General features: G+C 40.4%; 1 protein-coding gene across 2 annotated transcripts; it reads left to right on the top strand.

Moving 5' to 3' along the window:
• Positions 1-3,471: 3,471 nt before the first annotated feature.
• Positions 3,472-7,814, top strand: LOC147641693 (pentatricopeptide repeat-containing protein At2g03380, mitochondrial-like). Of its 2 annotated transcripts, none has more exons than XM_086798434.1 (2): positions 3,472-3,630; positions 3,774-7,814. In XM_086798434.1, exon 2 carries the CDS (start codon positions 3,969-3,971, stop codon positions 7,371-7,373), a length of 3,405 nt encoding a protein of 1,134 aa, XP_086654560.1. In that variant the 5' UTR covers positions 3,472-3,630; positions 3,774-3,968; the 3' UTR covers positions 7,374-7,814. The 2 variants fall into 2 exon arrangements, with proteins under 2 accessions (XP_086654560.1, XP_086654554.1); XM_086798428.1 differs by having other exon boundaries at positions 3,473-3,630; positions 3,777-7,814.
• The last annotated feature ends 6,523 nt before the right edge of the window (positions 7,815-14,337 follow it).

Here is a 14,337-nt window from a genome sequence, read left to right as displayed (position 1 = left end):
GGAAGCTCACAAGTATTCTATTACAAGAGTAGAGAAAAAGGGAAGCTAACAAGTATTCTATTACAAGGGAATAATTGTGCATTGGTTATTATAAAAAATAACTTATATACAAGTGATTAGTTTTCACACTAGGCCGGCCAAACATAAAAATGGTCCAACCTCTATTACTAGTCTTAAGGTAAGGGCGCTTTATATGTCCAACATCATCTTACAAAAGATAAGTACTCGTTTGAATGGGTAAGATGGCAAAGTATCTTATGGGGTAGGTTGGGAGGTTGAAACCATATTAAGCTACATGTATGAACTAGGCTCACATACTTTATTTTTATTGTGACACATAATTTTATGCACTAGGCCTATGGCAAGGTTGGTGTGAAAATATTGGGCAACACACAATTTTATGCACTAGGCCTATGGAAAGGTTGGTTGTACAATTATTGGGCAATAGTTATACTTTAATGTCTCAGTAAATTACAAAGGACAAGAATTTTCTCAAAAATTATATCTCGTACAGATTATATGACAAGAAAATCAGGACATGAGTAGTTTAATGCAATAATATTGGTACAATATTAAGTATATCTGCCTTTAGTCTAACTCATGCATTTCTTTGTGTTGACTCATGTGTTTTACTCATATCTAACTCTAAACTCACGGCTCATGTCTTCGGGCTCACGTGTTTGACTCATATCTTTTTTCATGAAACTATGGGTGGGCTCATATCTCCCAACTGCTTATTTGGCCTAGTTTTTGAAGTTTTTTGAGGTTTTTTGGATTTGACAAGAAGTGACTAAGGATCCTAATTTGAAATGGAGTGATTATAAAGCTCAAATTAGAGATAACTCATCATGGATTAATACAAGATTAAGGATAATCTCATACAATGGCCATGATGCCTAAGTGAGTTAACCTCCCACCAAGAGGATGGCTATCAAGCTTGCCATGAGCCTTAGACCATGAGTGGCCATCTCCAAGAGAGGAGCCAAGATGTCAAAATGTTTCAAAAGGTAGAAAGGTAAAAAGGTCAAAGTGTACAATGATAATCCATGAGCCCCCTTTTATACTTAAGCCATGACCAAGGTCCTAGACCTAAACTAAAGGTGTTGCTTCATTACAAACCATCCCCTATTTATAATGATTTTGTCCTCGAAATCAAAGGGTGGTCATGCCCAAAGAAAAGACATATACGAGTGGCTATGTACACAAGCCAAAAATCACATCCATGGCGGAATGTCGATGTAGTGGAAGACCCATACATGAATCATAGATCCCCAAGGTCAAATGGAAAGGATGAAGGGCTCCTGTCATGATGAGGCTATCTATGCAACCGCCTGGATTGAAAGGAAATCTAAAGCATGCAAAATCCAAGATAATGGTCCCTTGATAATCTGGTGCAAGTGGAAAGGATAAGGAACCACTATCGATGATGAAGCTAGTTGAGTATCATCCAGGATCAAATGGAAAAGATCCTAGTATCGCCCCGAAGATGAGGTAATCCACACCAGTGTGACCACATATATGGAATGTAAATCCAAACCATATAGGATCTAAAGCAATGACTCTCGAACCACCTCGATTGAGTGGAAAATGTAGAGAGCCAATGTCAGTGTCATGGGCAGCCAATCCTCCTGGATCAAATGGATAGACACCCATGTCAACGACATAACTCGCTATAACTCCACCTGGGCCAAATGGATAGCTAAAGTGTAGACCATCTAATCATGGAACAAATGTGTGGCCACCTGGATTGAGAAGGAAGTATCCAAGTTCCTCGTCCAAAGTGAAATGACCACCAGAAATATCATCAAATCCATGGTCCAAATAACTGCTCAGGTGAGAATCTGGATGTGATGCATGTAAATCCACATAATGCACCATATAATCACACATCATGCATCCTAAATGGCATATACTGCATCCAAAAGTAAATGTCCTGGCATGTCAACATCCATAGGAGCCAAAAGAATATATCTCAAGGTCAGCATCATGCGAGGGTAAGAGTGAACCAATGCTATCATCCCATGTAGCATCACTCAAAATGTCAAAAACATGATCCATTACATCAATAGTAGGAATATGGAATGGAGCACAACATTGCACACCTACATTGTCAATTGCTTCTCTCCCTTGATCTATGAGAAGGTCATTCAGTGTACTTTCTAATGAATATATATAAATGCACAAAATAAAATTTTGATGTTTTTAAATAATTTTCAGGCTCATTACGTGAACTTTCCAATGAACATATGTATGTATGTACAAAATAAAGTTTTAATGTTTTTCAATGAATTTCAATGTAGAATTTACGACATGCTTTACTAGGACTTTTTCTTTTGCATTGGTTCGATAATGAAATAGGATGGGCAAATTTGAAATTTTTGGTCTCAAATTAAAGTTTAGAATGTTTACATTAGCTAGAGACCAAGTTTATCAAATTTTGTTAAGAAACACATAAACTATGGTGTAATCAAGTTACCCATATGGAAAATTTCCCTTGTTCCAACCTCACTAAATATGGCTACACCCAATCTTGCTTTTACCCGATGCGAGATCTCATTGGGCACTCTAATATGTCTCCCTCTACATTGAGCAATCCCCACAATCCCCAAAATAAAAGAAGTAAGAAGCGTTGCTATGAATCCCAAAGTATACTAAGTAACACAAGTCCCTTCGTCTCCACCTCTTGTGTACTACATACCATGTTCCTTTGTCTCCACCTCTTTTGTACAATGTCCCTTTGTCTCCACCTCTTGTGTACTACATACCAATCATATCCGGAACACTCTACATTCTTTGTGTACTTCTCAACTGACCTTTGCATGTAACTTGTGTGATGAAATATAGAGTTGTCCCATATAAATACTCAATACATGTGATAGGGGAATCATCGAGTATCTGGGTATCTCAATAAACATCTCCATTTTGTTAGCGAGTATATATAACCATTCTCAATGGGAGCTTATTACATAGACCCCATATCATGTGGAGGTGAATGCTTCCCAAACTCAAATTTCTTGTTGAGAAATGTTTCCCAACAAAACACCCTTAATAGGTCGTGCATGCATCTGAATGATTTTATGAGTATAGTAGACTTGCCTTGACATGGATATAACAATCAAGTTACACTTCTGAAGTCGGAATATCTAGCTTGTTGAGAATTGTTTTCCAACAAAACACTCTCAATAGGTTGTGCATGCATCTGAATGATTTTATGACTATAGTAGACTTGCCTTGACATGAATATAACAATCAAGTTGCACTTTTGAAGTTCGAGCGTGGATTCATGTGAATTCGGGATACCTAGTTTGTTCGAACGTGGATTCATGGAATTGCTACATTTGGAAAATGATGTGCTTTTTTGAACCTTAGCAATTTCCAGATAATACTTTACTATTTATGCAATGTGTTGTTGCATTTATTCAATTAGCTTTCAAGTATAAAGTATATTTTCCTACATTGGAAAAATTCAACGTCTTTTCTGAGCTAGAGTGTGAAGATGATTGGTGTTTGTGAATGACATACTTTGTACATTCTAAGTGGGTAGAAGCGCACATTGTGAGAAAGGAAAAACCTTAGTCCTCTGCATGCGTCGACCAAAAAAGGCTATGGAGGAGCACTGTCGTGGCTCAGGTAAGCCAGCACGCGTAACGTGGCAAAGAAGATCTGTGTCTTTTTACGCTTATGTTGCACTACTCTGTGTGTGTGTGTGTGTGTGTGTGTGTGTGTGTGTGTGTGTTTTGGGCGCGGAGGGGGGGGGGGTTGCGTCTGTTTAGCAGGTGCCTTAAGATCAAGTATATGGAAGGAGTACTTTACCGATCCCTCCCACACAGAGAGAAAGACTAAAGTAAGTGGGTGCCCTAATTTTGCACACAGAAGAGTGAAGAAAGCAGCAGCAGCTGCTCAGCCTTCGACCGAAAAACTCACGGTCCCCAGATTTCAAGCACAAAGTTATCAAGAAGCCACTATGCATGGTTTGCTGCCACATTCTCCGTTGGGTTAAATACATACCCGAGAAAACAGAAGAAGAACAAGAGAGAATGCTCCACAGTTGGGAGACGCTTAGCTTAGAGGATGCAGTCTTCTCTCAGAAAGAAGAGATGCCGCCCCAGCCTTCGGTTGAGAACCTTGCATACACCCTGCTCAAGTACACAAAAGAAAGAAACCTAGCCTATGCCTTGGGCATGCATGCCTATATGTGCAAACATGGGCTGCAAGCTCATAAATCACTCGGAAACTGCCTAGTGTTCGTGTTGATGGAAGTTGGAACTATGTGCACTGCCCGGAAAGTTTTTGACAGGTTGGTGTATCGCAATGAGTGTTCTTGGAACTCTCTCATCATAGGTCTTATCAAATGCGGTGAGTCACAGCATGCCCTCTCCCTGTACCAGAAAATGGAGGAGGATTCTTTACAACCTAATGTGTATACTTTTGTAGCCTTACTTAAGGCTTGCGCTGCGCTGAAAGATGTCGAAAGAGGCTGCAGAATACATGCTGAAATTGCCAGAAAGGGGTTACTGGAAAGAGACCTCTTTGTTGGCAACGCTGTGATCAACATGTATGCCAAATGTGGCTGGCTTGCAAAAGCACAGGAAGTGTTTGACAAGCTTCCAGCTCGAGATGTTGTCTCTTGGACGGCACTGATGGCAGGATATGCGAAACATGAGTGTGGTGAGGAAGCACTAAAATGTTTTGAACAGATGCAGCTCCAGGGGGTTTCTCCAAATGCTGTAACATTTGTTTGCAGTTTGAAAGCCTGTGGCAGTATTGGAGCCACAGAGAAGGGCAGAGAAATACATTCTGAGATTGATAGAAAAGGGTTGTTAGAAACAGATCTCGTTGTTGGCAACGCGCTAGTCGATATGTATGTCAAATGTGGCTTGCTTGCAAACGCACAGGAAGTGTTTGACAAGCTTCGAGTTCGAGATGTAGTCTCTTGGACTGCACTGATTGCTGGATATGCCAAACACGATTGTGGAGTAGAAGCACTGAACTGTTTTGAACAGATGCAAGCGGAGGGGGTCTCTCCAAATGCTCACACATATGTTTGCAGCTTGAAAGCGTGTGGCATTATAAGAGCCACAGACAAGGGCAGAGAAATACATGTTGAGATTGACAGAAAGGGTCTTTTAAGAAATCTTGTTGTTGGCAGTGCATTGGTGGACATGTATGCAAAATGTGGCTTGCTTGCAAAAGCGCAGGAAGTGTTTGACAAGCTTCCAGTTCGAGATGTAATCTCATGGAATGCACTGATCACAGGGTATGCCAAGAACGAGCATGGGAAGGAAGCATTGAACTGTTTTGAACGGATGCAACGTGAGGGGGTCTCTCCAAATGCTATCACTTTTGTTTCCAGCTTAAAAGCTTGTGGCAGTATTGGAGCTATAAACAAGGGCCAAGAAATGCATGCCGAGATTGCTAGAAAAGGGTCACTGGAAAGAAGTCTTGTTGTCGGCAGCGCGTTGGTTGATATGTATGCCAAATGTGGCTTGCTTGCAAAAGCGCAGGAAGTGTTTGATAAGCTTTCTGTTCGGGATGTAATCTCATGGAATGCTCTGATTGCAGGATATGCCAATCATGAGTGCAGCAGAGAAGCTCTAAGCTGTTTCGAAAAGATGCAATCAGAGGGGGTCTCTCCAGATGCTGCCACATTTGTTTGTGGCTTGAAAGCTTGTGGCAATATTGGATCCGCAGACAAGGGCAGAGAAATACATGCTGAGATTGCCAGGAAGGGGTTGCTTGAAAGAGAACTCTTTGTTGGCAATGCGCTGGTGGATATGTATGCCAAATGCGGCTTGCTTCGAAAAGCACAGGAAGTGTTTGATAAACTTCCAGTTCGAGACGTAGTCTCATGGACTGCTTTGATTGCAGGATATGCCAAACACGAGCGTGGTGTGGAAGCACTGAACTGTTTTGAACGGATGCAACTTGAGGGGATCCTTCCAAATGCTGTCACATTTGTTTGCAGCTTGAAAGCGTGTGGCATTATTGGAGCCACAGACAAGGGCCAAGAATTACATGCAGAGGTTGCCAAACAAGGGTTACTAGAATCAAGTCTTGTTGTTGGCAGCACAGTGGTAGACATGTATGCCAAATGTGGCTTGCTTGCAAAAGCACAGGAAGTGTTTGACAGGCTTCCAGTGCGAGATGTAATCTCTTGGAATTCACTGATTGCCGGGTATGCCCAACACGAGTGTGGCAAGGAAGCACTGAACTGTTTTGAACAGATGCAACTGGAGGGGGTCTTTCCAAATGCTGTCACATTGGTTAGCAGCTTGAAAGCTTGTGGTAGTATTGGAGCCACAGAAAAGGGGCAAGAAATACATGCTGAGATTGACAGGAAAGGGTTGTTGGAAAAAGACCTTGTTGTTGGCAATGCACTGGTTGATATGTATGCCAAATGTGGCTCGCTTGCAAAAGCACAAGAAGTGTTTGACAAGCTTCCAGTTCGAGATGTTATCTCGTGGAATGCTCTGATTGCAGGGTATGCAAATCACGAGCACTACAAAGAAGCACTGAGCTGTTTTGAACGGATGCAAGTAGAGGGGGTCACTCCAGATGCTGTCACATTTGTTAGCAGCTTGAAAGCTTGTGGCAGTATTGGAGCCACAGACAAGGGTGGAGAAATACATGCTCTGATTGCCAGAACAGGGTCATTGGAAAGAGACCTTATTGTTGGCAATGCACTGGTGGATATGTATGCCAAATGCGGCCCGCTTTCAAAAGCACAAGAAGTGTTTGACAAGCTTCCAGTTCGAGATGTAATCTCATGGAATGCACTGATCGCAGGATTTGCCCAGCTAGGAGAAAATGAGAATGTTTTCCATATGTTTGACAGAATGAGAGGAGAAGGTGAAAGGCCAGATCTGGTCACATTTGTTAGTGTTCTCAGTGCATGCAGTCATGCAGGTGTGGTGGATAAGGGTGAGGCGTACTTTGAGGCCATGAGAAAAGATTATGGCCTTTGTCCAACTCTTGAGCACTATACTTGCATGGTTGATCTCCTAGGACGTGCAGGCCACTTAGACAGGGTGGTAGCAATGATCAAGAAAATGCCTTTAAATCCTGATTTTGTGGTGTGGCATACTGCGTTGGATGCTTGTCGAAAGTGGGGCAACGTGGAGCTTGGGAGGAAAGCCTTTGAACGTGCAGTGAGTTTGGATGAAAAGGATGCTGCAGCTTATGTGTGTATGTGCAACATCTATGCAGATGCCAGCATGCAGGAGGATGTAAACAAGGTTGAGGCAATGAAAGTGGTGGAAAAACATGCATCGAAGAAGCCAAGACATTTTTGGTGGATTGATGATGGAATTATGCATTCATTCTTGGTCGGAGATAAAGACATTCCCAATACAAAAACATGTATGCAAAGCTAGAAGAGTTCTCTCGTAAAAGGGAGCAAGGCCTTGCCCCAGGTTTGCATAAGTGTTTGAGAACACTTTTTCACGATGCAAGGGAACAGCCATATATGTCGATTTGGCTATGGCACATATGTGATGATTGAGGAGCAACCTATTCAAATCAGAGATTCTAAACGCTTTCATCCTTTCAAGGAAGACCATGTGTGGGGGGGACCACACTATTGGTGATGGTAGTGTATGTGCAGCAGCCATTATTTTTTTACTTGAAATATTAATGCTATAACGGTAGAAGAGAGTGAGTATGAATGCGTGTTAACCACTCCGTTGGTTTAACATGGTTTCACCCACCCAAACTACCGGAAGACACTTTGTCATCTTTCGTTTGAACAGGCACTTATCTTTTGTAACACGGCGTTGGAATATATAAAGCAGTCTTACCTTGTGCTTAATGTCAAATAGAGAAAGTCTTACCTTGTGCTTAATGTCAAATAGAGAAAGTCTACAAACTCTATGTACATACTTGCTTAAGACTAGTAATAGAGGTTGGACCATTTTTAAGTTTGGCTATTTTTTATATAAATCATTTCCTTGCTATAGAAAATGCTTATGAGCTCTTCTCTTGTATGCTATTGGATTCGTGCATGCTAGATGTCTACTTGAATAGATTTGCTTCTAGAATTTTCTCTTGCATTAGCTTTTTCTTTCTCTATCTTTTGTGAGAGAACCATTGTGAAAGACTCTCTCTTTTTGCCTCTATCTAGGTATAGAGTGTTCTTGCTTCACTCCATTGGCAAAGGAGCATTCTAGTGTGTCAACAGAGTGAGGACTTGATGGATGAGCTAGCACACCCCACATTGGGAAGCGGCTTGAAGGTAAGACTCAGCGATACATGATTTGGCAAGACCTCTCGTCAATAATGTTCGGTGTTGGGTGATCTTATTTTTTCAATATTGTCCGGTATTGGGTGATCTTATTTTTAAGTTTGGTTGGCATAGTGTGAAAACTAGTCACTTATATATAAGTCATTTTTGACAATAAGTAATACACAATCATTCTCTTGCTATGGAAAATACTTGTAAGCTCTCTTCTTCTCTACTCTTGCTTGCTTGTATGCTATTGGATTCATGCATGCTGGATCAATGCTTGTTTGAATAGGTTTGCTTGTAAGATTTCCTCTTGTATTAGCTTCTTTTTAACCCACCTTTTGTGAGAGAGAATCATCGTGATAGACTCTCTCTTTTTGCATCTATCTAGGTATAGAGTGTTCTTTCTAAGGAGCATTCTGGTGTGCCAATAGGGTGAGGACGTGATGGACGAGCTAGTGCACCCACATTGAGAAGTTGCAATTTGTGGCTCTAAGGCAAGGCTCAACGATACATGGTTCGGTAAGGCTAAGGTAGGTTCTTGACTTAAACATATTTGGCGCCGACAATGAGAACTAGCATAGGGCTTAGGTCCGTTCATCCATCCATCCATCCCAAGCTATTGGGATCACCCAATACTGCCCAGTGTTGGTTAGGAGGTCACACTCCGAAAAACAAACAATTCTGGAGAGGATGTTTTTAGTTTGTTTTTTTTTAAATTTTAATGTGAAGCTTATTAGATTATTAGGATATTTTATTTTCATCTCTTAGAAAGGTAAAACCCATGATTTCATTGGTCTTTTGTATAATCTTGAAGTTCATAAAACTTTGATCGTATAACATTAAGCCAAAGAATAGTTTAGCAATTGTGATTAGGAGTGGAATCCAGTTCAAAAACATAAGCATAAAAGCTCCATTAGGTGTGGATTAGAGTATTTATGCATTTCATAAATTTTTCATGTATTGGTTGAATTGGTAGCTTAGAAGCATGCAAATTCAATAAAATAAAAAAACTTAATTCCTTGTATAATTATCGTTAATTAAGATTAGGATCCTTAACCACTCTCTATCAAGTCAAAAAAATCTCAAAAACTCAAAAAATCAAGTCAAATCAGTTCTCGGGTTGAAAGATGCGAGTCCACAATCCTGTAAAAAAGAACATGAGTCTCGTCGACATATGAGCTTACAGACGTGAGCCTAACTATTGTAATCAAGATGGAATCCTTAATCACTCTCCAGCAAGTCAAAAAAAAATCTCAAAAACTCTAAAAATCAAGTCAAACCAGCTCTTAGGTTGGAAGTTGTGAGTTCACAGTCTTGTAAAAAAGAACATGAGTCTGGACATATGAGCTTGCAAACATGAGCCTAGACATGTGAGCCATGTGTCTGGACACATAAGCTGATATATGTGAGCCATAAGTCTGTACACATGAGCTTGCAAAAATTAAGGGTACTACTTTACCATTGGGGTGTTGCTAAACACTTGTGCATCATCAAAAACACTTTGCTCCTTGGTTTAGTACTCGAATTCGTCCCTTGCTGCTTTGGTACTTGAATTTGCTCTCCCAAGACATGGTATTCTTTGGTGTTATAGTTTTGAAATTGGGAAGTACTAATCATACAAAATGCATCTCTCAACCTTTGTAAGGGACTAGATAACACTAGCATTGGGTCACTCCATTACAAAGACCTTCCCATCCCTGTAAGAAAATCATAAAAGCTCCACTCATAGGGTTGATAAATCTAACGGTGATGGTTTCCATACAAGGCAAGTTAAGTGTAAGTTTGTACTCATGAAAGATGGGATCTGGGGGATAGTAAGTGGAAGGGAAAAGTTTCTTGGATTAGAAGGAAAAGAAAAAAGGTCTTGGCTTGGAAGAGATGAGGTAGTCCTAGCCATCATTGCATTAGGACTAGGAAATATTTTCATCCATCATATTATATCGGAAGAAAATTCTAAAAGAAGCATGGGATGAACTAGAGAAGTTATTTGGTGCCAAACAAAAGAACTCTAAAATTGGTCTAAAAATATTCAGTTTTTTTGGATCGAACATATCAAAGGGAGTGACTCACTCAAAGCTCAATTAACAACTTTCATGTGACCCATAGAAATCCTTCTCAAGAGTATATGACCTTAGAAGCATTCGGCCCATTGGTGGCTACCTTGAAGAATCTAGCTGAACCAACCTTCACCGGCATTGAAAGTAGCATCAAACAAAGAGGAGAAAAGACTCGAAGTCAAAGTGGGTGGACCTTCATCAAACTATGAGGAGAAAGCATTCTTCACCAAAGGACCAGGACCTAGAGTGAAGTGCAACTTTTGTGGAAAACTAGGCCACATAGAGAGAGATTACTCTGAAGCAAAAAGAATACTCCAAATAACACTCAATAAAAAATAATGATCAAAGAAGAGCCAAATGAAGGGGTTTGCCAAGAAGAAGGCTAATCATCGAAACAACTCTTCTAGTTGATGGGAAGAGGGCTCCTTAGATTTATACCCTTGTGTAAAACCTCAAGCCCTAAGCCAACATTATAGTCTATGAGGCACTTGTGATAGACCACTCTAGAAAATGACTATGAATATAGAGCTTGAAAATAATTAATTATTGGGGGGTAAATAACCTTCATTACCATACACTTAAGCATAAATAATGGGGGCCATCAAAGTACTTGTCAAATGTTTTCTTGTAAGAGGAAATAAAGTTGAGTAAAGACTCCTACACTACTTGAAAAAGGACATTGAAATTGGTCCCAATTTCCATCTTAAATATAATTTTTGGATCAGCGATCTCGAATCTAGATTGCCAATTCAATCTGCGATCACCGATCATGTCCACCCAAGAATCTCGATGATCGCTCATTCGATTTTTGAATCGTTGACATCCAGATCGTTAATTTACGATTGCCAATCTAACATCCAAATCACTTGTGATCCAGGTCGCATGAGTTGGGATTGCCATTTTTTTTTCGTACACACCCGAGGCAATACAAAAAACATTATAAAAAAAAGGCCATTAAAATTTCTAAAACCTTAAAATAATCATTAAAAGAGTTTCCACCACAAGCAATTCTAGTGCTGGATCAATTGCTTATGCATTTGCGATCAAGCCGAATCATTGCTAAATCGTATTTAAACTTGACCTTTGAATAGGAGACTTCATCTCATGCACCTACATTAGGGAGTGTGGTACTGGACCACGAGTAGAATTGATCTCCCTTATACTGCACCAGATACACTAGTTCGGAAGTGGACTAAGAGTCCTTCAAAACGGAAGCGACTAGATCAATATTAGAACTGACTCCCTTATATTGCACCACACAATAGTTCGGAAGCATACCAAGAGTCCTTCAAAACGGAAGAGACTATATCAATATTATGGAGTATAAACCCTATTAAAGCTTCCACATGTGGAAATGGAGCACGAGAGCATCATGTATTCATGGGTGAATCATCAAGAAGGACTAAGAGAGCTCAAAAAGCTCAACATAGTAGACAGAGACCCTACTGTTTACATTGTGAATACGTTGTCCACCCATAGGTGCTGCCACCTGCAAAAGGGTCTAATAGGCATTTTCACTTTAGATGACAAGAATGCCATCAGGCTAGCTATATCTCATGGTATGTATGCTACCTTCCTATCCCTAACGGAACTCGATCCTATTTTTGGATCTAGGACTATAACCTCTTCCATTGTTTCAAACATTCTATCCATGAGGTCATCCTCCGACTTGTTCATCTCCCCTTTTTCTTGAGTTAGCTTTGGAATGTCCAACTCTCTTTTCCATCTTAAGTCTTCTCGGGGGTACCATCTCAAGGGTTTTATTGCTTTTTAAGTTATGTTAATTTTTTTCTTAGGCTTCTTCTTTAATTAATTTCTTGGCTATTTCTAATTTTCCAATTTCTTTTTATGCTTTAGGTTATTCTCCCATGCCTTTTAGGGTTGTTAGCCTTTCTAGGGCCCTTTGTTTAAGGATTGTTTGAATAGGCACATTCTCTTTACTTGACCTTGTTGACCCTGTTTAGGGATTCTTTATATAGGGACATTCTCTTGACTTGACCTTCTTTGTGTAGGGACATTCTCTTGGCTTTGACCCTTTTTATATTATGCCTTCGTTAGAACCTTCTTGGATCACGACCATTGACTCACCCTTGCCTATCCTTTTTGGTCATTTCCTTCTACCTTTTTTAGAGATACAAGTTGATGACTAGTGGACATCCACCTTGTCTTTGTTCATCTGGTGGGGACTTGGCATGAGTTAGAACATCCACCTTGTCTTTGTTCATCTGGTGGGGACTTGGCATGAGTTAGAACATTTAATGGTGCTATAATACATCCTAATTATATACTTATCAAGTGGAGGCTTGCAGGATTGATAGAAGTTATCGCTTCCCTAGTTGATTTATATGGATAACCCTTTATTAGATGGTCTAGTTCACACTTTATACACGTGAACTTTATGCTAAAGTTGTTTAGTAGTTGGTGTGTGGGCATTATACTACCCAATGAGTTTATGTGGGCATTATTCTTGTCAATGATAACATTACATCTGGGGACTATGGGTTGTTACATTCATGTATTTCCCCTTTCGCGATGGAGGTTTAAAACATGGGCACTAATGTTTCTCCTTGCATATAATGTAGAAATCAACCACAATATCCTATGACTCCATGTAAGATCCCTCCTTAGAGCCTATGCCCAATCTATTCCAGGGCACCCTCGTCTCAGGAAAGAAATCATCACATCCCACGGGAAGGTGACTCTCCAGTGTGCCATAGCACAAAATGTCTCCGCTTGCTAGAAGATGCGAAAGTCAAGGCAAAACTTGACAAAGTAGGCCTCAGCAAAATGGCGGAGGTACATGCCCCGCATAGTCGACACAGACCTCCATGCCGAATACCTGAAGACATATGACAAGCAAACAAAGAGAGGAAAGATTACAAAGGTGGATGGCACCACAGAACAGCTCCTCATCACAGAGGACTTAATCAGAGATGCCTTATAAATCCCAGCTCTGCTGGTGAAAGCCCACAAGCACAACATTGATACAATGCCTATAAATGATATGCTTAAGAAAGATTCTTACAATTTAGATTACAAAGGCGGATGGCACCACAGAACAGCTCCTCATCACAGAAAACTTAATCAAAGATGCCTTACAAATCCCAGCTGCTTTGAAAGCCCACAAGCACAACATTGATACAATGCCTATAAATGATATGCTTAAGAAAGATTCTTACAATTCAAATGGAGCAGAATACGACAATATCAGAGATGAAGTAATCGAGAAGGCATGCAGAGCAATGTCCCTCATGATTCAAATAAAGCCTGTAGAGAGGTACAACAGAGTGGACTTAAATAGGATTGCAAAAGCTTATGAGGAAAAGGAGGAGGATTGGGCTTTCTATATGCATAAAGAGATGGAAAATTACTTGAGGGCCCATCAATCGAAGATCAGTAATCCATACCTCCTCACACAGGTACTTAACCATGTAGCAAAGAGGCATCTGAAAGAGCCTGAACCAAAAGAGCACATGCAGTTAGCACTCATACCCGAACAACCTAAAGAAGCTATTGGCAAGTTAGAAGAGGGGTAGGCAGTATAAATGGAAACATAGAATCTCATCAAGAAAATCAAAAAAGATCGCAAAAAGAAAACAGAAAAAAAGATGAGAGGAATACTTGTTGATATAGTAGCAGAATCACAACAACTGGAAGCACGGGTGGCAACAGAAATCCGCACATACCAAGAGGCCCTTCAAGAAATGATACTTGGCCCTACTATGCAGGAACCATAGCAACAGCTCACCTCTCTAACAAGCCCCACACAGCTTATTTTTAAAGATCTCTCTCCTCTCAAGGATTCAAGCCAGTAGATACGCCAACAGAGGCAACTGAGGAACAAACACTCAGGAACCAAGCTGCGGAGGGATGAGTAGTAGAAGAATTAACAATCATAGTACAAGAACTGCAGGCTCCCCCCCAGAGTCAAGTAAGAGACAACGAACGCAAAAACCTTCAAGTCCAATCAAAAGAAGAAAGTTGGAAGATAAAGAGTAACTGCCCTAGCTAACCTCCTTCCAAGACATGAATTCTTGTTAATCTAATTCTAGGATT

Source organism: Cibotium barometz, chromosome 1, assembly GCF_041138505.1.
Source record: "Cibotium barometz isolate CiBa-2024 chromosome 1, ASM4113850v1, whole genome shotgun sequence".
NCBI lineage: Eukaryota > Viridiplantae > Streptophyta > Polypodiopsida > Cyatheales > Cibotiaceae > Cibotium > Cibotium barometz.
Note: the sequence above shows the minus strand (reverse complement) of the source record. Positions and strands in the feature narration are given on the sequence as shown.